The 27797-nt window shown below is 40.6% G+C and overlaps 1 protein-coding gene across 1 annotated transcript in view; it reads left to right on the forward strand.

Moving 5' to 3' along the window:
• The first annotated feature begins 17608 nt into the window (after positions 1-17608).
• The window catches only part of LOC311502645 (seizure protein 6 homolog), an 82440-nt gene continuing 72251 nt past the window's right edge, over positions 17609-27797 (forward strand). Inside the window, exon 1 of the mRNA XM_084564970.1 lies at positions 17609-17869. Coding sequence (XP_084421096.1) covers positions 17785-17869 — 85 coding nt within the window. The 5' untranslated portion in view covers positions 17609-17784. The remainder of the gene's footprint in view (positions 17870-27797) is intronic.

Genomic DNA, 27797 nt, shown 5'->3' on the forward strand with positions numbered 1-27797 from the left:
CTAATTTTATATGACAGTGTGCAAGTTGTTCGCAAGGGCTGTTGTTATAGTCTCCTTGCCTGAACATAAGGCAGCCGAAGTTTGATATATCAGATTTATTCTGGCAGAGAGAATCTAAAGTTTTACTCGTTGAAATAAGCATTTCCTCTGTTCACTTGTTTGAAGGCATTCTACTGATTTTACACATAAAAGTCAGCTTACTTGTCATTATTGTCTCAGCAAAAGACATCTCCTGTGGCTCTGGAAGGAGCTTTCCAAAGGCAAAATGCTTACTTTTAAAAAATGGTTCTGTACAGTCTTAGAAGCAAATCTTTATGACTCTTGATTACTCTGTGAGCACCCCATATTTCTAGGGGTTCATTTCTAGGTTGAGAGAATTCATCAGATGGGCCTGGTCTGTGAAAGACCGATCATTCTCATGTGTTATCAAAATAGGGCATTACAGCTATACCTACTTAAATGCAGTTACGTTTTTAATCTGAATTAATGTGACTGGGCCTTTCTGTGTGGAGTTTGCATGTTCTCCCCGGCTTCCTCCTACCGTCCAAAGACATGCTAGTTAGTTTCATTGGTGATTCTAAATTGGCTGTAGGTGTGCATGTGAGTGTGAATGGTTGTCTGTCTCTCTGTGTTAGCCCTGTGATTGGCGACCTGTCCAGGGTGTACCCCGCCTCTCGCCCGATGACAGCTGGGATAGGCTCCAGCAGACCCCCGCGACCCCTCACAGGAACAAGCGGTTACAGAAGATGAATGAATGAATGTTATGGGCAACTAGACTAACATTTACAACACTGCACAGTATATGTATATATATGGGTTTGCCAACTTTCACATCTTTATAAGTCACCAGCTTTCAGTCTCCATCTCATGCTCTCACTCTTGCCAAATAAAAAATAACCTCTTCATGAAAAAATAAGTTAATCTGGGTTTCTCCTCTGCAAACAGGACAAAGACTTTGCCTCACTCACTGTTGCACTGCAGGATATGCACATGCATGCTTTCCATAACGATGTGCAGAATATTAAAGTACTTTAACAACTAAAGTAGGACAACCGACAGACTAGTAGGCCCAACAATCAAAACCCATTTCATTTGTCATATGTTTTTGTATCAGACTTTCATTACACTTAGATGTTAAGTTTAGAAAATCATCAGGTACTAAGAAGATGTTGTCCAAAGATTTTGACTGCTTGGCCTTAATCATAATATGGTAAACAGGACAATTGCATCAGTGTTCATTGACTGCTACTTACTGAATGACCCAGAGAAAAATAATGAGGCATTGTGATTAGGTGAGACAGCTACGCGCCACTTTTCCAACATTATTATTGAAAGTTAACTAATTGTAATACAATTTTTTCCTTTTAAATTTTGATTAAGATAATATTCTGTTTGTAGTTCTGCATATCAGTGGTTATTGTGTTGGCTTCCTCTCTTCATTAGTGACAAAAAGTCTCCATTTATTGATGTAAAACATTATTTAAAGCTCGTGGTGGCCTGGTAACAATGACGTTAAATTATTATAGTTTTATATAGTTTTGTAGTATTAACTTTTCCAAGTGCGACCCTATGTCAGTTCAGTGTCAGGGTTGTGCACATAAGAACAGCTGGGAATGAATGAAGGGATTGAACATGGATGGAGGTTATGAGCCTCTCCTCTCCAGACCCTTTCCTCTAATCTCCAAATTAAGTGCACATGCTCATGCCGGATGAAACTCAGTGAGTTATGTGATTTTCTAAATGGTTGCTCTGCGCCTCCTGGAGATATTTCTTGCTCTGCTGATCGTACGAGACCAACTTTAAAATGAATGGTAAAACAACCAGCCATTTGATTAAGCTTTGCTTTGATGTGATGCTTTTAAGTGCAAAAGTTACGATGTGGTTTTAAGAATTAGAATTTTTGCTTTGTTCCTGAGAAAAAAAGGTCACACACATGCACACACAAACGAACCTATACAGAGAGACAGTGTGATTTGTGTATAAACTGGAAGGCTTCCTGCTGCTCTGCCAAAATTGCATTCTGCAGGTGTAAAAATTTACTCTGTGAGAACTCTCTATGCAGCTTGATTTTGCGCCTGCTTGGCTATTTTACAGGTGCTATTCATGCTAGCAAGAATGGAGGCTTCCTCTAGGGGAGGATCCCTCCCCAGTCTCAAACCAATACGTTCTGCGCCTGCCAGCATGACAGAAAGCTCATCATGTTAATTCAAAAGCTAACTGGATCGGCAGTGGAATTGTATTTCTGCCAGGCAGGAGAGCTTCATTAACTTTCTCCAGTTTGGTTGCACTGGCAGGATTCTCACTATCATTTTTGCTTTCCTTGAAATGTGGTGAATAATTAAATTGGAAGGGTGAAATATCGAGTTTGGACTTTTCCAGAGAGGCATAAATATTTCTGTAGCATCAGTGAGGAAACAAATAGCTGCTGCAGCAGCATCAATTTGCTTATTTGCTGATGTACCATCTCGGTGGTACCACTTAATGTGTGCGCAGCGCAGAGATGACCCCACAGCAGTGCTAAAAGCCGGAAGTTTTAGCGACAAGATAATTAATTGAAATCCCTAGTCTGATGAGAACAGGGGCGGCACTGGTGGTTAGCACTGATGCCTCACAGCAAGAAGGTTCGAATCCAGGTTGCGGGTTCGTTATGTTCATTGGTGATTCTAAACTGGCCGTAGGTGTGCATATGAGTGTGAATGGTTGTCTCTCTGTGTTAGCCCTGAAGTAGACTGGAGACCTGTCCAGGGTGTACCCCACCTCTCGCCTGATGACAGCTGGGATAGGCTGTAAGCCCCCCTGCCTCTCCATTTCATCATCTCCAGCAGAAGATGATGGTATCCAAATTAGACTGCAAACAACAGATTTTGTTGAGAAAGCACTTTCACTGACATATGTAGAAAGCTGAGATTCACACTTTTTTTTATTATAATTATTTTAACTTGAATTTGTTTCTACATTGCAATTTTAATTCTTTTTAGGGTCCACATACATGAATGAGAAAAGACATCCGCACTCTAAATTGGTTTGATTAAACAGAGTTAGATCAGTATAAATAAAACATGCTCAGTGTGTTTACCCACGAATGGAATGACTTGTGAGGATAAGGGGCAAAAAAAAAAAAAAAAAATCTGAAGCAAAGTGATGACAAGTTTCAAACCCGGTTGCAAATTCAGTGCAGTTTTCTTCTAGTTTACTTTTGCGGACGTGTGTGTGTCTGCCGGTCCACTCGCCTTAATTACCATTCACTCACTTTGACAGCGTTTATTTTGGGATCTGTTTAAGCATCATGCCGTCCAGGCTGCACGCAGGTTAATGCCGGTCTTTTCCGATGGCCTAATGTAAAATGCATAACACTGACTCTGCTTGGGGCTTTGCCTTTGTCTCGGGCGTCCTTGTTGGATGTCAACGTCAGGAGGAATTGTTTTTTAATGCAGTGGCTTGAAAGAGGTACCAAACACCACATTAACTAGAACAAAGACATACTTGTTTGATGGTTTCTTTCACAGACCGTGTTTTGACAGCAGTCCTATAGAATTCTTTTTAGTTTGCTGTTTTCAGTTGTGCCAGTTGAAATGAACTGCCTCTAAGACCATAGCCATGGTGCACATTCGAGCTTGGAAAACCAAGCCCAGAATTTAAATTGTGTATTGCTGTTTTCGCTGTAAGTATTTGATGTGAACCTTACACTATAATAATACTGCTGCTATCCTGGATGTATTTAAAGTGTATTTCTCCACTGTTTCTAAAGCAGCACATGCCTCCCGACCCATATGACAGTAGTCTCATCTCCAGACACTGTTTTGTAAAAGAGATGGTGACTTGAGAGGCAGAGGCTGGTGAAATGATGGAGGGAATAAATGAGAATGGCCAGAGGCTCTGGGTTGTTAGCTAGCTGAGTGAAGCTGCTTTGCCGGACTAGTTTGCAGACCCCTGGGCTGCCAGTCCATGTAAACAGAATATTTATTTAATCGTGTTCTTGGCATGTGGGACTGTTCCAACTCAAGTAAAATGCTGCACATGGATTTATTTTACTCTCTCTCTGCTCGCAGAGCTAGGCTTCCGATGGCGTGTAAAGTTTTCCCTGCCTATTGATTCGTTGGTATATTGATTTAAGGGAGCATGTCAGTGGAAGATGCTGTTGTTAGTTTGATGATGAAAACATTTTGCTACTCAACCATTCAGCATGGATGAGCAATTTGAAATGTGTTCTTTCTGAATGCCGGAAAAAATTGCATTGTTTGTGTGTATCTTTGTGCCTGGTCCTATCTCGTGACAGCACATGTCCTGCCCCATGTTGTGAGCGCTCCCACTGAGCTGTAATAACACACCTCACTGCTGCCTGAAATATTCATAGCCAGGTAAGCCCATCACTCTGACTCAGTCACATGGATTCCTTATTATCACCCCCTTCTGCTCTCACCCCAGGTCACTTTATTTCACCTGCCTTTTTGCTGCATCCCACTCACCTCTCAGCTGCCGGCTCGCACAGCCACCAGTGCAGAGCCTTGAGCTCAAAATGTCACTGTCTCCCTCTTTATTGATTTCTTCCTTTTTTCTTTTTTCTTTTTTTTACGTTGGCGTTCACACAGGGTTAGCAGGTGTGACGATGCATGTTTTAATCCGCTTCATTGTTTAACTTTAAAGGCAAATCTGCAGGAGGCCCATTAAATTGCATTGTGCAGAGTGTGCGCCTTGTAGCTGTGTGCTGTATAGAAATGTATGAATAAACCGGGTAGAAGTATTAGCAAACAAATATCGTCTCAAGTCAAGTAACATAACCACAATAATACCATAATTCTGTTTTCACGTTATGTGGATATTATAGTGCAAGGACTGTCAGAGGACATTACATACAATGCACTCAGCATCGACGTAAATAAGTGAAATGTAGAGGATGCACCAACATAGCTGACGGCATGCAGACCTGTTTAGCATGTTGCAGTGAAGTCATGAATCACAATATTTTCTCTAGCGTACACTTATATACAATTTATGCTCTGCATTTTTCCTGGTAGAAGTTATTCAATGCCCCTCCCTGTTCAGTGGCTTTCATTCAGCAGGACGTTCAGGGGGCAGGAATCAAACTGTCTAACTTAACATATTGACAATGTGAGATGATTCGGCTGTTACATTTCATTTATTATAGATATGGTTTAGCCATATTTTATTTAGCTTCTCGCTTCTGTTTACCAGTCTTATTAAATTTTAAAAAAGTATAATGCCTTTCTTTTCCATGATAAAGTGAACAACATCAGTGCATGAAATGTGGGAGATTTAGTCCCTTTTTAAGGTATTGTTATAAGTTCTTGTGATTTGACTGTGATATAGAGTGGATACAGTGGGCCGACTAAATTATAAACCCAATATATACATTTTGGAATAATGGTACTGCAACCTTGCTTTAGACTTCAACACTGGTGCCCCAGTTTCTACATAGCTTTCTGAATCTGTTAGCTATTATCTGAAGATCTGCAGTGATTTTGTGTTGCCCTTTTGTGTTGCGTTTTCTTTAAGTTTCACATTCTCTCTTTGTTTGTTAATTATTTGTAGTTGTAAGGTTTATATTAGTTTTGGGGTAATTGGATAGTTTCATTAGGTAATGACATCACTTCCTGTTGCGTCACATCCTGTTAAGTCACTTCTTGTTTTGCTGCTTCCTGTTTGACCATCTCACCTGGCTCTGAAGACATGCGCATGCTTTCGAAGCAATCTGCTACCCCCTGCTATGAACCACCATGGACGCAATTCTGTGAGTTCACTGATTTGATTTTGGACATGTTAAAGAATATATCTTAGATATTATTAGATTAGATTATTAGATGAGGAAGTGTGACAGGAACTCAATATGACTCTGTTGTCATTGGAGAGTTTTTATACAGCCTGCATGAAAACGTTACAGATCTACATTGATCTATGGACGAGTCACTGCATATATGATCCTCTTGCCTGATGAATCATTCTTGAGCACCTTAAGTCACAGTTAAATTTAAGTCACCTTCAAATCTCCTGATGTGCCTCAACTAGCCTGGAAGAGCTAATGTAAACTGACCATTACAAACAATAATGAAGCAAGTTAAATTTTTGAGGAGGAACAGTCTCAGGATTCTAAATATTTCTTTTGGCGTTTCTGAGAACAGGTAAAGTAAAACACTGATGCATTCTTAAAAACCAAGTCTTGCCAAAGTCCCATAAGGTCAGGGCTACATATCTCCAGTTCTTCCAGCAGAAGTGAGGCTGGGCAAGAACACAGCTGTTGCTCATATAAGCAGCTTTTCCTTGCCAGATAGCACTCATCATTGCTCCACACCTGAGGCCACTCGGCGAGGTCAAAGTCAAGCTGACGGCCTCAGCCAGGCACCATCGGTGAGACTCAGACATAACACAGAAAAGCTTTTTTTCTTTCATAGTATATTCTTTTAAGATTACCTTCCTTGGAAAGATGCGCTGAGCCCTGCTGTCCTTTAACAACACAAAGATTCATACGATTTCGACGATAAGACTCTCTACATATAACTGGAGAAGTATGGTTTGCTCAAGGGCACGTACAAAGACTGGCCTCTGAGGGAGTAGTTTAAACCTTGGCCACTGTGTCTCCTATTACCACTGCACAATGCCGTTGTTGTTTGCCTTCATTAATAACTTACAAGTGATCTGAGTAATGTCATGTATCCAGCAATGAGACACAAACCTCTCTTTGGACACATCAGTCCTTGGAAATGTCAGGCAGCACACTGTATTTAATCTTTAGGCTTTTGCGGAGTTTATGCCTCTGCAAGACTAGATGGTGTAAACTAGATACGTAGCCTACACACGTAGCCATTTATACTACCATAAATACTAGTCGGGTTAATTTTTGTTTCACTTTTAGCAATTGGTGACTGAAATTTTTGCTGAAATTTCACAGAAGAAGAGTCATGCAAATGTTTGTATCTCCTAACCTCCTCAGTTAACCTCCTCGATGTGTTCCATCTTTATTGATCCAATACAATCAATTTTAAACTTGTGGAGATGGAGAAGCAGCCGGAAATACTAAAGCAGAAATATGCAACTACTGCTAAGCGGACCAATCATGGCTCTTGCAGTCTGCGTTGCTGCGGCGCATAATTACATTTCTGGGGAGGTGCACGTCAGGCTACAGTGTTAGGGTCTGCGTATGGTCTGGGCAGTCGCTGTAGCTACGACGTCAAATTGCTAAATTTGCCTTTTAGAGTCAGTTATTGTTAACATTGTTTTTTATGTATTTTAAGGTGTAGAGAAAGCAAAAACCATGTATGTGATCGTTTAATATAAAAACTACCACGAGGCTGAAAACTGCAGTTTCTCTAATAACCACTTGAGGCTGGCTCCGAAAACAGCGAGTCACTCATGTTTAAATGTATAACTTTACAGTAGTTTCCTTACAGATGTTAACAGCCTGATACAATTCACAATTTTGGTTTCTATATCTAATTTTCTGGTTCATGATAACTGTACAAGATGTGAATATTTGCCATCCCAGTTTAACTCGGTTAAAGGAGTTGGTGAGGAGTTAAGGCAGCTGAACCTTTGGACACTTTTGTACAATCCTGTAGTATCACGGAGGGTCCATCAGTGATGTTCACGCATGTCACTCACTTTCGCTGTTTTATCTTGCCACTCATCCAAGTTGCTTGTTCAGTTCTAAGTGACTGGTGGAGAGTTGAGGTTATACTAGGAACATGTGTGGTTGGTACCCACCTGAAACTCAAGTGTCTAGGATATGTTAACGATATGTTAATCTTTCATCCAGATTTCTCTCCCATGAATGGTACTCCAGCAACCTTGCTAGGAGTTGGATGAGTGGCAAATTATCTTCAGAAAAACCCTATCCAGTTGCCTTTGTTTTTAGCTTCATTTGGCTTTGTTGAGTCCTCATTTAAGCAAAGATGTAGCTTCTACATCGCTGCTGCAATCAGAAGAAATATTGTCTTTAACAGTGTTTACTCTGTGGTGTTGTGAATCTTCCCATGTCACCGTCGTGAGTAGAGGACAAGTATCCACTGTGGGAGCCTGAAATAAGACACGAATACATAAAGAAAAAGGGGTCCAGAGCCAGCTTCTGTTGACTGTCACATCGAGCCTAACGCAAGGAGGCCATTAAGAATCTGAGTACTCACACAGTGAAGGAACATTAAAGGAAATAGTGAAGCATGAAACAAAATGAATGCAGCTGGCAACACCAACTACACAGCACCACTACACAGAATGAGAAATTTTCTGCCAAGATGTCACAGAATGCATTTTTCAAGAAGGTCAGATTGTGAAGTATACAGAGTAACCCATGATAAAACTGAAAACATAAAGAATTCCCTACAATGGTCGCCAGCCCTGAGCTACTGCCGCGCAGCAGCTGTTTTATAGCCTTTGGTTCTGTAGACAGTTTACATTCAGTAAGGCTGACAAAGGTGAGAGGCATGCATCTGCAGAAAGATATGGTCTATCTGTAGATGCAAAAAAACAATGCAGAAATAACCTTGTGAGAGGGAAAAAAAGCTATTAAAAAGCATGTTTGGAAAGCAATGCATGTGGAGCAGATGTGGCAAACAAAACATCCTCGACGATTAAAAAAATAAAACTGCAATTTTATATATATGTTCTATGTTACAAACACAACAACAGTACATAAAGCTTATGAAGGTTAGAGAGAGGAAACTGCAAGCACGGAGAAAACAATTCAATGAAGGTATTTGAAGAAACTGCCATAAAAATCATCATACATCAATATTTTTAGTTCAAAACTACCACAATTTCAATCATTTTCAGGATTTTAATCCTTTAAATGCCAGTCAAATGATTCGAAATATTTCATTATTTTTTACAAAAAAAAACAAACAAAAAAAACCCAACTAAATTATTTTCCATAAAATAAACAGAAGGGAGATGAGGCTATGAATTGGAGTCTTGGATGTGTCAAAGATTAGCAATAAAATTAGCAAATAAATTTGATTGCTCTAGTATTTTTTATGCAGTGTCAGATTTAAAATTTTGCACCCTCTGGCACACGCAAAAAACAGCCATAAAATACACATACATCAGTATTTTTTTCTGCTTTTTTTTTCTTCCATAAATCACTTAAACAACTTCAAACCTGCTCAAAACTACCAACATTTCAATAGTTTTTAGGATTTTAAGCCCTTAAATGTCAGTCTGATTATATGAAGTATTAATTGTTTTTTTACAAAAAACGCACACACGCACACTTGGAGTATCACTAGAGTATAAATGACATGAGAGTAAAAAACAGTGGATTTCAAAAATTTGACTAAAAAGAAAAGTTCCTGTAGAAATTCATGCCGCAAACTGTAAAACAACCAAAATTATCACCAAATCAGAAAAAAAATTGAAAATAAAAATGTACAAAAGTGCCTGAGGAGGGTTAAACATCACACAAAAGACTACTGTAGAAGTACAAGTATCTTTTAAGTGGTAGTCTGACGTACAATGTATGCTCTGGTTAAAATCACCACACTGAGAATAAATTAATGTGTAAATTAATCCGTCTAGAGGTTTTCCTTCCTCAGCAACACTACTAGACAAGATTTGTTGAAATGGCAGCTCCTGGAGAAAAAGAAGAAAACATAATACAGTGACCATCCATCCTCCCGTCTGTTATTTCAGAAACACTTCAAGGTCCTTCTATTGCCTCGGTGCAGCCTCCCGCTCGGTGCAACATGCTCCTACTACAAGACATGAGGACGACAGAGTCATCTCAAACCCCATTCCATTGAGCTTTCCAATCTCAAGCAGCTGCCTTTACTAGTCACTATTACTAAAAATATGTAGCATCATTGGATAATTTAAAAATTGTTCTTTAGAACAACGTATCTTCTCGATTCTGCAAACATTGATTTGAAAATATAAACCATGCTACGTCTAATACAGTATACAGTACACTAAGAAAGAGTTGTAATGCATTATAGTCTTTTTGTACCCATCATGTAAACATATCGAAACCATAACTATTCTGGTATAGCAGCAATGTCTCAGCTGGTTTCCATCTGCCACAGAAAGGCCTGAATAAGTTGATAAAAACACAATAGGCAACAAATGTCACAGTACATCAGCGTGGATAAGTCATATAGCTCAGAGTATAAAAATGTCCTTTACATATTGGAAGGGTTGATTTAGACTTTGTGTGTGAATAAGAGAGAGAAACTAGAAAAGCAGAGCAAGAAGCATGTTTTAGTTGGAAGGAATAAAATAAATCAAACACTGTCAGCAGAGGGGGGAAAAAACCTTTTGTGCCTTTTCATTTAAAAATGAATATACTTTTAATTGTAACCAAACTTAATGGTGACTAGAAAGGAGCAGGGAGACAAAAATATAATGAAAGGAAAATAAAATCGCCCACTGCCTCCCATTAAAGCAATTGCTAATACCTTTTGAAGAAAATAACATAACTTCCCCGTCATCTTGGTTGTCAGTTTGAGTCGGAGAGCTGAGCAGTGATTGCCGGCTACAGTCAGACAGCACCTTTATGGCTGGGAGTGGGGAAAAAAAAGCTGTTGAATTGAGGAAAAGTGAGGTGAACAGTGGGCAAAGATGAAAGCCGGAGCTAAAGTGGCAAGACTTGTGCTTCTGTGACTCAGGGCCTGCGCGGCTTAACAGGATGTCGCTGAACTCTGACGCACACGGACACGAGCGCGGAGGAGGAGGCGCTCGCATGTGTCGGCGGGGGCTGATCTGTTATCATGTGCAATCCCCCCGCCCTCATCTGCACTTAACTTCTCATTAGGGGCTCTTGTGACATAAGGCGGCAACCTGTGACCAAATAGGCATGGTATATGGCCGGTGCTGGTGGGAGGAGGGGAGCTTGGGAGGAAAGGAGGTGCAGTTGTTTGTGTGACTAGTTGTCACTTGTCAGGTAGCGCGGCCGCTAGCCTTGAGATACTTGGCTGTTGTCTGGGAGTGCTTTATCATCTTGATAAATGCAGCCTTGGAGCAGTGCACTATCAGCATGCTCAGAGGCATGAGACACACTCTGACTAATGAAAAGAGAAGGTCAAGGAGAGGGAGGGGTTTACAGCCAGGGGATGAGGAGGAATGGTGAACAGAGATGTGGATGTAAAAGTACAGGACAACATGAAAGGTTTGTGTGCACGAGAGACGGAATGCAAATTTTCTAGCTCTGTATGAGCGTGTATGCAAGGTGTCCATTCTGCCTTCGAGTGTGTGTGTGTGTTACCTTATAAATGAATGGTTGCGTGTAGTACTCTACTCTAGAAACCCGGCACTCCATTATACCATACGTATAACGTATGCCTCTGCAAAGTCAAACTGAATACTGTTATCAGGGCGAAATAGAGTTTCTCACTGCGGCAGTCATTTCTTGCTTCACCCCTCCAAAACATTCCCTCCGTCATATCTGTGCCACTGTGGTTCTAATTACATTTGACAAGAGGGGTTACATTAATTTTCTTGTACTACCGAAGACACATTCCTTCTATCTTGAATGTTATTGCAGCAGGTGTGGAGAATTTCTCGCGCGGCGTTAATTTTGGAGTCATCAAAGTGACAGCGCGGGGCTTGGGAATCCTTTCAGGCTCATTACCATAGTCTGCTGAATCTATTGGCAGGGCCCCGCATGACTGGGCAGACGCCGCTGCAGCATAGCCGTCAGATAGGAGCAATGATGAGGGGGTTAACAAATGCTGCTCAGTCTTTGGGGGTCACATCCATTCTGTTCCCAGCGTTGGGGCCCAGACAGAGCAGAGGAAGCTCGGCAACTATCCACACTGCTTGTTGTGGAAACAAGAAAAAGGGTAGCTGAGAGGAATGTTTTCTCTTTCAGGCTGTCATACTGACTGTCTCCCAGCGCTCTTGTACCCAACAGTTACAAATCCATAAAGCAGTTTGTGGAATTCATCATTTGAGGTCAAAAGGTCACATACAGCCCGATGTAAAATCTTCCCTTGTTTCCTGCAGAAAATAGATGTGTACAGAAGGCTTTGAAAAAATAAATAAATAAATCGGTCTACTGTACAGCTGACTTGCTCAGAGGGAGCTCCCTTCCAATATATGCTAATGAGCAATGTGCAATTAAGTGGGCTCTGCAAGGAGGAAGTGCACAACAAAGGGGGAGGGGGAGACGAAGGAAGACAGAACAATGCTACAAACTACACTGAACTATTTATGATACGCAGGCTCGAGCTTGTTAAGGAGAAACTCGAAATTTATGGGGAAATCGGGTCAATGCACCAGCAACGACCAGCATGCACAGTTGACAAGAGAACAAGGGAAGCAATATATTAAAGACAAAACACAAATACAGCATATTTGAGATTTAAAAAACAACAACAAAACTCTTCATCATACCAAAGATGTGGGGCCACTAGAAATACTTTACATAGTCACACCAGCATTTTAAGATTTAGGTAATTGTCGCAACATAATACAGACTTTAGGGACAAAGAGTAAGAACTGGTCCTGGGAGCAAAGTTTTTGACTAATGAGGAAATGTAGGTGAGGTGGAAGAAGACCATGGACAACTATAAAATGAGAGTACACCAGTAGTTTGGGAGTATATGGGTGGGAAAGGCATTCAACAATAGTAGTAGATAGAATGGAAATAGAAATAGTGAGAAAAGGCTTACACAAAAGGAATGCACATTCATTGTTATACACCGATCAGGCGTAACATTATGACCACTGACAGTGGAAGTGAATAACACTGACCATCTTGTGACAATACAATGTTCTGCTGGGAAACTTTTGGAGCTGGCATTCATGTGGATGTTACTTAGACATGTAGCACCCACCTAGACCAGACCAGGCACCCCCACCCCATAGCAATGACACTCCTTGATGGCAGCAGCCATCCTCAGCAGGATGCAGCCTGACATGAAGAACAGCACAAGGTGTTGACCTGGCCTCCAAATTCACTAGATCCCAAATTGATCAAGTATCTGTGGGATGATCCACAGAGGCCCCTCCCCTCAACCCATAGGACCCAAAGGCCCCCACTAACCACATTCTGTTGCCAGACACCACAGGACACCCTCAGACGGCCCATGTCCATTCTCTGATGAGTCACAACTGCTTTGGAGGCACGAGGGAGACCTACACAATATTAGGAAGGTGGTCATAATGTTCTGCCTGATTGGTGTATATTACATTATGAAATGGTTTTATTTTTAAATGTATTTGTTAGACAGTGATCTGCCCTCTTGGCCCTGTTGAACATTTTCCAGGAGTGGACGCAGGTGTAATCTGTGCAACTGCTGTCACTGCCAGCGAGAGTCTGATGAACTAGGAACATCATCTCGAGGCTTTACTTTACTCACTGGGCATCGTCATCACTTGCCAGTGTTGTCCATTAAATATGTAAAAGCTGCAGAGGAAAGCGCTTTAATCTCGAAATGTCAGTTCCAGCGGAGGTTTAAGGAGCATGACAGAGAACGGAATGAGTCAGTTGCGCTTTGGCCTGTGTTCGTTTGCTCCTTGTCAGAGAACTGGATCACGTGCTTCAAACTCACCGCTTGTTTATCCCGTTCTGTCGGTTCAAGGGTGAGGTAAAATAGACCTGAGCATGTCATTAAAATCAAATCAAAGTTGTATTCAGAGATAACATTAAACAAATGATGACTTCAAACATGCAAAACAGAGCGCATGCGTGTTACAAACTGCATTTTAAGCCAAATGAAACAATTTAGTTACATAAGGAACTGAGCAAAGTTCAGATTCCTGCCATACATTCCATAGATAGGTTGACTAGTTCCTCTGCATTATTCTGTGATGTCTTTGTGCTCGTGGTTAAATGACAAAACTATTGACAGCACTGACACAATCCTTAAAACATTCAGTGTTGTGATTTAACAATATTGACACTGAGGGAGAAAAAAAATCATTGTGTCTTTTTATATATGAAAATACTTGAAAACAATCATTTTACTGTTTTGTAAAATTGTGTAATCCATTTCTTTGAATGGTGTAGAAAATTGCTAAAAAAAAAAAAAAAAAAAAAAATTCAAAATACACGTTTCAGCGAACATAACAAAAAAACTCTTGGAGGAAATCAATACTATTAGCCGTTCATGTCCCTGACAATCTTGAGCAGACAAAATGCACAATAACAACAGCTGTTCTGTCCTCTGTGATCTTCGAATCATCTCTGAAAGTTTGCTGTAGTTAAATGACTGTTTGCGGCACTCGAGTGGTAATGATGCATTTGTTTTCTGAAAACTCCTAAAAAAAGTTAAAAATCCACCAAAACTTTAGGTGGGAGAAGAAGAAAAAAAAAGAGCAGCTGAAAACAACAAACGGGAATAATCAACCGAGGACTGAGTTGCGTCAGATAAGGAAGTATGCTGTCGGTAACTGTGCTGATTCAGGTGTATTATTTTCTACTACAAAGTCTGATATTATCCCTCAGCTTCGAGCTCTAAATCTCTCACATTTCCAGGCAGCTGAAGTCTGATTGGCGTTGCCTAGTGCAAGACAAATAGCAGTAAATAACAGTGAACAGATTTTAGGAAGGTATTCTAATTGCGATTGTTGGCTGAAAGGGGTCACGGTTCTGCACTGTGACTGTAATGCATGATGATTATCCCTGTATGCATTTGTGAGTCATGTTACTGTGATATTGTTGCTGCCCGTGACTGTAAAACGGGCTGTAATTTGGAGGATGTAATGCTGCGTGGGCAGACACTCATTGATAGCATTTGGCACGCAGCCTTGCTTGGATGAAGCACTTAGCCAAGCCAGTCAATCTAAATATCACAGACAGTGCTCTGAGTCAATATGAGTGTGTTTGTTAGCTGAACACGCAGTGTAATAATCAGAGAGCCCTTAGCAATCTAATGAACAGTCATCATAAGATGTTTTTACATAATCCTGCCATCTAAGATTACCTTAATGCTTGTAAAAGCTCGCTGCCGATGTGTGCCTCATTACCTTGGGACATTGGTCATTTCATTTCAAGGGTCTGATTTTCATTAACTGCTCGGCCCCCCTACTCATTAGCAGAATGAAAGCTCGGCTGCGACCATCTGGCTGCCAACTAGACCTCGGGGCTGCTTTATGGCTCCATCGAGCTTCACTAAAGGGAAAGTTGCACTGTTAGAGCCTTTTCTGAGTCAGGCCAGAGGGAGCACGGGAGCGATGCACGGAGAGCGTCCCATGCTCGGGGAGGTGGGAGGGGAAACGGAGATAAATTTAGAAGAAAAAGAGAGACATTGGTGCAGAGACAGAGGAGACGGGGAAAGGCAAAGGAAAGGGCAAAGTCAAATAAAACCTGAAAGAGAAGCCAACTTAAAAAAAAAAAAGGAAAACAAATGAAAGAGACAGAGACTTAACGACAGAACAAAATGAGGCTTTCTGTGATGACATACACAATATTACAGAAATAACATTTCTGCTTATACCAGGCAGTCCCAGAGGAGTGACAGAAGAATGAGTCGTGTGATGACAGCGCATTGTGTTTAGCTTATGGCAGGGTGCTGCCTGTGTAGAGCCAGGTGTACATTTTATTGCTTCCAGTGGACACATTTATTTTTAGAAGAGGTTTTGAAATAGAATCTGCTTACACATACTATTTTAGCGTCCCCAGCAAAGACCGACTTGGGTTGTCTTCCAGTGCCTTTATTCCCCTGCCTCACCCCCGCCATCTCTATTCTTGTCTTATAATTGCTTTTATTTTGATGCTGTCTTGGTGTGCCTTGCCCAACAGACAGGCTGTGAATGCGCGTCAGCCCTCTGTTTCTTCTGCTGTTCAGGTGACAGAGTGAAATACGGCCGCACAGAAAAACATTCTGAATAGTAGCACGAGCTTTGTTTCTCATCGCTCTCTGTCACATGTGAACATTTCCGATCCATTATTGCAGAAGTTCCTGAGCGGATGCACCAAATGTGGGCACATAGCAATTATTTTACTTACTAAATTAAGCCTCTTTTGATATAACAAGCTAACATGACCTAGATAACTGAAGGGGGTGTAACGATAAGCACAGCAGATATTATCTACCAATACTTCTTGAATATTTATGTGTCGCAAGAGGACGGCATTTTATTCAACGAGCTTATCTAACTAGTCATTTCGGAGTCCTCTTTTGTCAGATGGGGTAATGAGATTATTGATGAATGAAAACACAGGGTACGGCGAGTCATTTGCCGTTTGTGATGATTACGCTTCTCTTATTAACTCGGGTCACAATAACAAAGATGCAATACTTTATTGATTTCATAGCTCCAACTCCACGCAGAGGTCAAAGGCCACACATCACCAGCCTATGCTTGAAGGAGTTTGACGTCTTGCTTCTGTATGATAGATTCACATTGCGGCTCTGGCTCTAGCAGCCACAGTTTCTTTTTCTTTTTCTTTTTAAATATATAAACACAAAGACAGTTTACCCTAGGTAAGCAATTTAGGAATGACGCTTTATTCATCTAGAAGGAAAAGTCTCCTGTGAGCACTGCGCAGACAAACAATATTGGCAAATATTTACAGCCCTGAGACATAGACTGCACCTGGAAAAGGGACAAAAAAAAAGTGACCTAAGAGACTCAGACTATGCCATGGTTATTTCCAGCACCCGAGCAACGTCTCACCTCAGGGGCTTGTCATGCACAGCGGAGTCCAAGCTTTACTGGGAATAGGACGGGGGAAAAAAATCACTCGGCTGCGGTCTTGACTGCTGTGGGCACAAAAAAAAAAATAGTAAAAAAAAGTAAATGCCAAAAAAAAAAAAAATAGCTCCATGAAGGAAAAGCAGTGCAACTGAATGGCAGCGCGGATGATGGAATACAAGTACATGGCTACTCCCTTTTAAGGCCCATGTGGAACACCTGATCATCAAGTTCCAAATTGTATTTTTGCAAAAAAGGCAGGTTGTTTAATCTACCGTTCTGTGATTTATGGTGATATTGGTCAGGCCTCTCATCCTTTCTCATCCTTAAAGCAGACGAGTCTGTATCACAGTACACTGCACTTTATCTCAGGTGATAAATTCCTCACTCATGGAAAAGGTGGGCTGGTCTTCTTGAACAGAAGGGAGTTGCTTCAGGTTCAGGCTTAAGTGACTTTGAACACCATGCTCATCCAAATGAAATGATGTGCGAAGAAGTCTGAGATATAAAACATCTCTGATTTCTTTTGAGGAGTTTACAGAGAGGATGTCCGGTGCAGTTTGTGTGGTTTTGCTGTGAAAAGATTTATCTTGAACAACCAGACAGACGCATAAATAAAACACGAGGAAACAGTTTGTTGGTGCCAGTTCTGATATGAGATCTTGACTGAAATACCTAAAAATGTCCCCTTCGTTTTCTCCACTTCAATTATTATTTTTTATTTATTATTTATAATAACTGTCATTGATGAAAATATCAGTCAATTCAATAAGAAATTGTACATAAAATGACGTTAATGAACCTGCGTAAAATGCGGAGAGGACGGCATTGTAAGTCCTCCAAGTAACTTCGAGGAGGCTGTTCCATCAGCTGACGCTAGGAGCTGTCCGCGGTGCTGAAGCCTCGGCTGCCTTTTTCTCTCCATGTGCCGACAGCTCACACAGACAGGAATCCGCTTACAGGGCGTCCAAATTAAAACAGGGACCTCCGCGTTTCACTTGATCGTCCTCGCCAGTCCTCACTCTTTAAATTATTAACCAACTCCGAGAGCAACCCGTTTATAGATGTTTGTGTTTTACAGACGTTAAAATCCTCGCTTTTTTTTTTTTTTTTTTTTTTGCCCTCTCGCTGGAAGTATTCTTCTTCTTTTTTTGTAACACAAGGACGAGCTCTGCGCGAAGAGCGACCTCGACTTTAGAAGACATGTGCGTGAGACGAGACTGCCAGTTTAAGACCCTCTTCGCGGTTTTGATTTTTGCCTCCGCCGTGGCCAAGATACGTGGGCAAGGTAAGAACTTGGCTCTTTTCACGCACTTTGTGGCGCTCGCTGTTCCGTGTCAAAGTGTACAAGGCGACGGCTGAGCTCGGTGCCGGCGAATCACACCTGGGTTCACGATTCTCAGACCTGCGAGAGTGAACGCATGCGTTTATTATTTCTGTTCAGTTTAAACTGGTCGGTGTGTGCCGAGCCGGAGAGAGAGCGCAATACTGTTATGCTAAAAGTTGCAGACTTTTAATCAGGATAGATTCCTTCATTTTCTAACACACACTCCAAAGTACTGCTTTGTAAAACTTTAAGATAAGGGATGAGTCAAATAGTGCTTAGAAGCAAGCAGCAAATGGAAGAAATCAGATATCCAAATGGCTCCAAATTGCACATGGAGCAGTTAGTTACATGTCAGTTATATAGGTGAAATGTGTTTAACAGTTACATAACAATCTACTGACAACAATCCTTTAGACTGCAATACCTACACATACACACATTTGGGTAAAGACAAACTATTGTCAATTTTCTAGCCCACAGTTTATGTATTTATAAACTGTTGGAGCCCAGAGTAAACAGTCAGGAAGTGACTTGTTTGGGCACTGTGGTCTGTGTGACAGACGGTCCCCGGTAATAAGACTCTAATCCTCGGGAATTGCTGAAGATTATTGACCAAGCTGTTTGACACAGTTGAGTGCTTGTGGGAAGCGGCAACGGATTCATGCACATTGGCCTTGTCCTAATTATTTCTCCAGTGCGCGTCTGCCCCCTTCATCACTGTGCTTCCAGTCTGGACTATTTGTGTTTCGGCTCGTCTACACAGTCCCGCCGCGTTCCACAGTTCGTGGAGGTGATGTGGATCTCTTCTTTTGTCAGGCGACTGGACACAGACATTAGCCTCCCTCAAAGAAGTAGTGCAGATACAGTTTGGCCGGTATGCAGCTTGTAAATCAAACTGATGAAAGAAAGACATATTTCACATCATTTTTATGCCTGCACTAGTGCTGAGAGCATTCAGACAGCTTTCCAGTGATCACTTACTTTCAAGTATAAAATTCTTTATCATTAGGTCAGGCAGATGCCAATAAATTGAAGGCCTTTGCATTGTTCTCCTTCTTTTAATGAAACCTTTCATGAAAGCAGTCTGCCTCCAGAAAGGAATGAACATATGAGGAAAAAGTGATTACTAAACAATGCAATAAGCGAGAAAATGAATTCCTATTTCCTTGGCTGGTTCAGTCATTACACCTCAGCCCATCGAAAACCGAGCAGCAATTCTGCACCGGTGACTGAAACAATATATAACACAATCAACAAAACATCAACTGATCTAGTATCTAGTAGAGGAAAGGTGCTGCATCATTATAGAATTTCATAACCTTCTATAAGCAAAGTGCCAATCCAGTTATTCGTGTCAAAGTCTGACACATCCCGAGGACATTAATATTGTTTGAATGTTAATGAACTTGTTTGAGTATACACACACTCAAGAGGGGGGCACAGTGCCGTAGTGCTTAGAAGATGTGTTAGTGTGTTTTTTTGTTTGTTTTGTTTTTTTCTCAGTCACAATTGCACATATCCCGAGAACACACCTTCCCTGTTCACTCGCTGCTTGGAGCTCTAGGGACAGGGGGAAAAAAAGAAAAAATGCACAGCGCGTTATGTTTAAAGCGAAACAAAATTTAACAGCTTCCATTAGTGGATTCTCTCCTCTTGCTTAGCCAGTGAATGTTCACATGACTGTAAAAGCTGGGACATTTCAATTTTTAATTCTGTAACATCACCGTCAAAGGGGCTGAATGTTTACTCATCCGCAGGGAAGACTGAGGTTGTAGTTTAGAAGGGGTCTTAATCTCTCATTTATGGCATTTCTGGTCGAAGTGAACTCGCCTCAGTGGAATACAAACATCCATCCATCTATGTCGGTGACAAATTTTGGGAACCGTGTCATTATTTTTCAAAAGTGCAACGTGGACATTTATTTTTTTTTTTTAATGATGGTGTAAAAAGAATAGTACATTTCGGTTAAAAAAAAAATCTGTAAGTTTATCAGGAATATTAGATTATTCCTTAACTGCTGCGTCATTTGCATTTTTTCCCCCCTTTACCATTCAATTTGCACTGCTTCTTGCAAGCAGGCTATATTTGTTATTTTGGAATAATTCTCTTAAAATAAAAATTTTATGGCGTACAATATATTTTCTGTATGTAGGTTGCAATTGTTATTCAGGCATTGGAAGGATTTTTTCTTAAAACTTGTTCCACAACTCATAGGTGCAATAATCAAGACTGTTTTGCTCCATGCATATAAAGCCTTCAGTGTGAATGCAGCTATCCAGAGCAACTGTTCCAAATGTCTTCATTTTCTTAATTGTTTTGACTTCTAACTTTTCATGCTTGCAGTGCAAATCCCCCAGTCAGTCGTGCAAGTCATTAATGCATTACAACAGCAAACTGAATATATTAATCTCATGGCCTTGGACTAAATATTTTGAATTAGCTACCTCTCTTATATTTGAAAGTTCAAATCAAAAGCAAACCCCCCCCCCCAAAAAAAGAAAGAAATTACCACCTACTCATTAAGTTAAATGGACCGATCGGTTGTGAGGAATAATGTTACTTGCAAGCTATCTCTTTAATGATTTCCTGTTAAAAGATCTCCTAACATTCTGATCTCAGTTCTTATGCACACCTTTAACTGCAAAAACAATACGGAAGATTAACCAGAGAGCCCCTGAATCTACAGTGTGCTTTTCATGAGGCACTTCCATTAAGTTCGTCGTCGATCCTTCGCTTGCCTTTTGAGTATGTGGGCATGTGACTCAGCCACACTGTATGGAATCATCATGGTTTCCTGACACCTACATACAGTGTATTTGAATATTAATCTCCAACGCAAACAAGGACTCGTATATTCAAACCTGTTTTCCCGGTATAGAACCTGTTCCACAAGATAACTGGGCCAGCAAAATAAATGTATTCATTAATATATATTAATATAAGAAATGTAAATTTAAATATACACTTATAAACTAGGGATGTTTGTGTACGAGTAACGTAGAGAAAAGGCACTGTTAATCCAGATACAAATCATATGTAGCACTCATACTGGTGACGTACTGGATGTGGCAGAACATAACTTTTCTGATTAACATAGAGAACCTGAAGGTAACCGTTTGGCTTCTTTGAACTGGAGCTGCATAAGGTATTTATCCATATACAGGGTATTCACTATAATAGATGGTGGTCAGCATGCAATGGACTTCTGGGTCATCAACCAAATATATTTTAGCAACCCAAAACCTGTTAAATAAAAATTAAATAAAAAATCATTTTAAGTGTACTCTGTGCTCAGAATATCATCATGCTATGCTCTCTTCAAAGCCACCAGACTCCAGTGATAAAAACATTCATTTTACAAAGAATGCCGGAGTTGTTGGTGTACTGCTGCCTTGGTTGCGTTTATTTGAGTAAGTACTTGACTTCAGCGTGTTAATTTGACCTGAAGGCTATGCTTTAAAACACCAGCACAGTCGTAGACCAGTAACTCCCGTGTTCTGCCAGGTAAAAATGACTGGTTTTGTCAGGGGAGTCTGGTGGATTTGAAGCACGCGGTCCAGCAGCTTCAGCTCCCCTTTGGAAAAAGGGACAACAAGGTAAAGCAGTGAAAACATTTTAAATATAGCGTACACTAAAATATTGATTTATTTTAGGCAGGTCTAGTTTCAGGTGACTAAAATATAGTTGGGATGCTCACCCCCCATCCACAGCAGTTCATTGATTATGTGCAGATTTTCCTGTCTGCTTCTCCAAGCTGGGTACATGCCAACCACCATCTACTACCTGAATATATACCAATAATAGATATGTTCCTCATACAGCTCAGCTTCAAAGAAACCAAGCTACGCTTTTATGTAACCTCAGTGAATCAAATTTACACTCTGATGTCAAACATGTTATCTGAAGTAACTGTTAGTGCACATGTATAGAAACATGACTAACCACTTTCACTGCATCTCAATGCTTAACAAACTTATGGTCCTTACCAAACAAAAATGAATAAATAACAGAATTTTCTAAAAGTATTCCAATAAATATATATTGTAAAATCTTGACAGTCATTTATGAACTAATTGTGCATCCGTTCATTGTGAAGAGTTTTTCTTGGCCCTGGTGTGGCACTCACTGTTTTACACAATTTAATGACATTCAGCGGAGACTATTATCTTTATGCGTACACATTTTCTCTGCCTGTTAACACTGATCTGTAGTGAACTGGGATCTGGAGGAAAGGAGGTTTTATGCCCTCCAAAGTTGATTAAATGAATTGCGATCTCCCTCTCTTTGACAGCTCTCCTTGAAACGCGCTTGTTGCTTTTCAGGATATGTATTGCGAATCCTGCAAATCTTTGTTGTTTCAGGCAGAAGTAGACCAGCAATATCAAATAGAAGTCATTTCATATTGTGTTTAGACGGTGTAAGACATAACGTAGAGTTTATGAAGAGACAAATATATTTATTATCTGGTGCACGGCCCTAAAATGGATGTATGTGACCCCTAAATGAGGCCTCGATTTGACTTTAATACCGGAAGACGTGCATATTAAAACCGCACCACTTCACCGAGACACTGAACTCACAGAAAGGATGATTTCCATGAGCATGCTTTTGTATTGACACCTGTTACCACTATAGCGGAATGAAGCCCCTTTCATTTGAAATAAGCACTTTGTGTGCACTCATTCAGTTCAGCGGTTATTCTCCCTCTTTGTCTCACTAATGCTACAGGTTACAGAACAAGCTTTCTGTGTTCCGTCGATGGATGTGCCGGGCATATTCACAAATGTTCATGAAATTTGCCAGGATCATGGGTATAAGACGGCATAATTCTGCCTTTGGGTAGATTACTGCTTTGAGCAATGTGCTACAAAAACCCGAACATCCTATAATTCCAGGGGAGGTTACAGAAATCATTCAGCACCTGTTTGTTGGATTGCCAGTTATTAACTTCATCAAGGGCTATTCAGCATCTGTGTGCTGTCATAATTAGTTTAACTTTCCCAAGGCCTGTCAATGGTAAATGAGAGTCATTATGCCAGAATGCCCCTCTTCAAGGCTTGGCGCCTGCCTGCCTCAGCCCCTCTCTGTGCCTGTCTCGGTCTCTTTCACTGCCTCCTAGGTGGAGCTCACAGCTTGGCTGAATGCGACTCATTTTCAACTCTTCATGTGCAAATGCCTCTCTCGCTCCGTGAGAATGTTCTATGCATCCTAATTTGACTCATTTCCTCATATATTTACTTCCTCCAAAGTGTGGAGCTTTATTTGTCAAAGGGAGGAAAAAAAAAACAACAAAAAGGCAGAGTTTGCAAGGATCTTTTTGGATTTCATCACTGTTTTGCTTGGAATGATTATCTAACAGCTGGGTTTACCCTATAGAAAGGAACACCGTGGTGTTCTCAGCTAAATCAGGCTTTGCTTCCGCTAGTTCTCGAGGAAAACTGCAGCTCAATCTTAACATTCGGATGTGAATGTTAAGATTGCATCTTTAAAAAAAAAAATAAAAATAGGCTGTATGAAATATGTCTCACTGTTCATACAGTTAAACATTATGTTCAAAGGAACATAATGTTAAAGGCTCAGTTAAGGAAATGTGTTATAATGTCTGAATCCTTGAATATTTTCCCTGAACATGTACTCAGAAAATGTACACACAAGTTAATCACATCACTGCCTACGCAGCAATTCAAAAACAAAGCAGCAGAACTAAAACCAGAACATTATAAGGACTGTACAAAGTCACTTTTCAATTCCTGTACAAGGAAATTGCTATTTACACACCCCCATGTGAAGCAAATACACCTGCGATATTCAATGATTTCATTTTTTGCCTTTACTTCTGGAGCATTTAACCCAAAATGCTCCTATCCCAGGTAAATATGAGTCTATTCTTCCTCCTTATATTTAAAAAATATATAACAATCACACAGTTCAGAGAGTGTTTTTTTTCCTGATAGCATTTCACTTTCTGTTTGTTTAATAAGTTTGACAGTTTGAATGGAGCTGAAATGGGTCCCTGCGTTTAGATAATTATGTGAGAGGTTTCTCAAACAGCCTGTGTTGTGTCTCAACACAATCATCTCTTCGGAGATTTAAAGTAACAGGTTTACAATGAAATTGTCAACATGTATCCTTGGCAAAAGAGAGCGATTTCCTCAAGATGGGCACTCCGAGTTGCTCCAGTTGTGCAATGTCCCTCTCAAAAGTAGGTGACGGGGGCAGGACTCCCTGCAGGGAGGGCAAAAGCCTCAGAAATTGCGCCTTGCTAATTATGCAGAGGAAGGGGGATCCACATTTAATTTATATCAAGTGAAGAGCACCCCGTAGCAAAACTCTAAATGAAGAGATGTCTACCACTTTGTCAAGGCACTACATCGCAAGCTTACACTCTACCTGTTTTGCCTTTGGCCTTGTGCCTTATCGATTTCACCAGTCGTCCACTGAAAGAAAAAAAAAAAGTCAGCCACGTATAGCATCCCCCAGGCCGAGCCTCCTTTCCACACCTTTTACGCTCTGCCTGGCCGTGTACACACCTCCCTAATCAGGACTGGCGTGTTTTGCGGCTGCAGTGGGGATGGCTCTCTGAAACGATTAGGCCTGGGGACAGCTCCAGCTCTCTTCCCCTCTTCTCCACGCCAGATCCCATCTAGAAAGCATTTCATCTGTGGCAGTGGAAAGGCTTATGTAGGGTCGGAGAGTGCTGTGTGGAAAGCAGCAGGTAATAGGCTGTGTAATGTGTTTGGGGGAGTAGTTTTAGTATTCACAGTTAGTGCTGACCTCTGGCAGGCTGAGCCACCCCCACAGTAATTTCCTCTGAAAAGATGTAATTGAATTCATCAGGATGAGTAAACATATTAAAAGTAGTAGAGAAAGATAACGGCGTTGTGGATAGATCAAGGAAGGGGATAGGCGCTCCACAAGTAATTGAAAACGGTTAAAGACAAACACAAGCAAAGACAGTGAGCGGGACACTCTCAGAAAGTTGCTGCATTTATAGTTGGAGTTTGTCTGCTTTTCACTGTACTTTCACATCTTGAAAGTATTGATTTTATTTCTACCTCTCCACGTAGGATTTTATCACAAACTCAGCATAAGATCGGGGAAACATTTTCGCGGAGGAAATAACATCCCAGACTTTGAGTCCCTTGCTAAAATTAAGTGAAATATCACAGACATGCAGCCTTCTCCAAGCGTTCCGCGCAGCAGACGTCTTTAATCCAGACGGCGCAGACAGAACACAGGCCCCACCATGTGACTGTGAGCCTCATTCTCTGCGGTGAGACGCGTTGAAGGCATGTCCCAGAGGACGTTGTGTATAATTTAGAGGTTCTAACATCGACCGCAATCCTCAAAATATCGAACATTGTCAATCTTAGCGGCTGCCGGGTGGTCAGGCAATTGTATGTCAGTTACAAGGCGGTCGTCTGCCTCCACTTCTCGCTCGGTGATGGAGAGCCAGCTCATTGTGGCTGTTCTCATCTGTCAGAGCAGTGAGCAGCCTTTAAAAAGAATACTCGCCCCTTAAGAATGGATTGCTTAGCAGGGAACAGCTGCAGCTCTGTTAGAGCGCGCCATTGATTGCTGGACTATAGCTTTGAGGCGTGAATGCTGGTCTGTGCATTTCTGTTATTTCTTTCAGATGGTATGTGAAATAGATGTGAAGTGATGTTTAGAAGCCTCCTACAGCTGGAGTAAAAGACCAAACAATATCTGTGACAGAGACGTGATGTATTCTATTGATTAAAATCTGTTTATATTTCAGCTTGCACTGCAAAGAAAGTGCATCACCTCAAATACTGTATCTCAGCAACCACGCTGACATGGCTGGACACATATTCATGTTCCTGAGAGAATGAAATCTTCAGATTTTTCTAAACACAACATTTTCCTATGTGGTTGATATAAATATATATATATATATCATTTTATTGGAACGTCTGGACTGTTAAACGGATTACTATTAAATTTGGTTGTGATATCCACAGAGCTCAAAGGATGAATCTTAATGATTTTCCTCTCGTGATGAAGTCTGAACACTGTGCTTCTGAGGCAAATGCCCGAATAGAAATCAGATGGATTCCGAGACATTAATAAATGTAACCCGCAATTTATTTATTTATTTATTTTTTCTGAGAACAAACACCAAGTCAACATTTCTCCACTACTTTTTGTTAAATTTGGTACAGATACCCACAGAGCTCACAGGAGGAATCTAATGATTTTTCTCCATTGTTGTCATGAGGTGTTAAGTTGCGCTTCATGATGATATCATTCAAAAGGAATGAGATGGATTGCCATTAAATTTGGTGCAGACATTGGTAACTTAATACGAATGCATTAGTACTGAGGGCATTACTACTAACTGTAGCTTCGGTTTGTGGTTGAACAACTTTGCAAAGGTTAGCGTGCTAACACACTAAGCTAAAATGTTGACATGCTAAACGTACTAGCTAAACATTGTCATGTTAGAATTGAGAGAATTGTTCCATGCTGAATATATCATTTTGCTCAAAGCTCCTCTTTGTATTTCTGTCCTCGAGGGTGATTTAACCAAGCTCCAGGATCTTTCATTTTTGTTTGTTTCCTTGATTATATTATTATTATTTGGTGGCAGCTGTTCATCGAAAATCACAAACTCACTCTTTTTATATTCAGAGCAATACATGATGTCTTTGCCGGACTAAAGAGTTCAACAAATGCAACCTTTCTGAAGTGCCTCAAACTTGTTATTGTTAATAACGTAGTGGAATTATAGTATTTGTATTGTGAGAAATATCTATACTCAAATGTCTGGCATTAGGAGGTAGATATTTTTCGTTTAACTGCCTGTGGTTCATGCTTTTGATTTTGGTTTTAGTTTGAGGCTTCTATGTCACATAGAAACTGGTGTGTATTTTATTCTCTTCTAGTTTTTTAGTCACTAAAGCCTGTACACCCATGCTTTCATGGAATCTGATATACTACACACTACCAAATGTATTTCAATAATTTTAGTTTCCTTTGTGGTTTTGTATTAGGCGTAAATGCCAATATAATATTATTATTAATGCAGTGCATTTGGAAATTCTTTTTTTTATTATTATTATTCTGATTTAACCTAGGGATCAGTCTTTAAACATAGATCAGAAGCGTTGGGGGAGGAGTGCGTATTCAATCCGCGAAGCTTGACTGTGTATACTTTGCAGGATTAAATGTGAATTATAAAGGCAAACAGAGAAAAGGAATTCTGACAGCAGGGGATCATCACTGCAGATACTGGACAAGGCCTTTTTCACTGTATTTACACTGAAAAACTGAAGGGCTTAGGAACTGATTGGGTTTGCATAGGCCAAAGGATTTTTGTAATTTAATATTCATAGTGCTAACCCATAATAAAACCAAGTTCAGAATTTCTGGACATAAGAAAACAGTCAACAACTGTAATCCAAATAACATAAACCCATGTAAATGCCATTCTCTTACAAATGTAATAACAGCACATCATCTGCTTGAAAAGACACACCAAAAATGATCAACTCCTCTTCAAATAGTGAGCTACTGAAATATTCTGATCAAAAGAGAATTATCAATCCAGCAGTGCTAGAATATTATGAGAATGTATTTACTTCTTAATAGCCTGGCAGTTACCAGGATCATATCCTGTTCTCAGCTCTTCTAGGATTTAATCCTTCATCACTGTGTGCTCACCAACATTTAGGCTACTGGAGAATAGATAAAAGGAATCTAGAGTTTAAGTGAGGTGCCCACATGAACATTTGGCCCACTTAATCCTCTTCATACATGATTCAGTATTAATGATGCAAGTATATGTAGGCTCGGGCCTTGAAGGTGAAATCACTCGAGTGCTCTGTGGAATCAACACTGCATCTTTCAGACACTGAGCTGCACAACC

The sequence above is a fragment of the Chelon labrosus genome, assembly GCF_963514085.1.
Source record: "Chelon labrosus genome assembly, chromosome: 17".
NCBI lineage: Eukaryota > Metazoa > Chordata > Actinopteri > Mugiliformes > Mugilidae > Chelon > Chelon labrosus.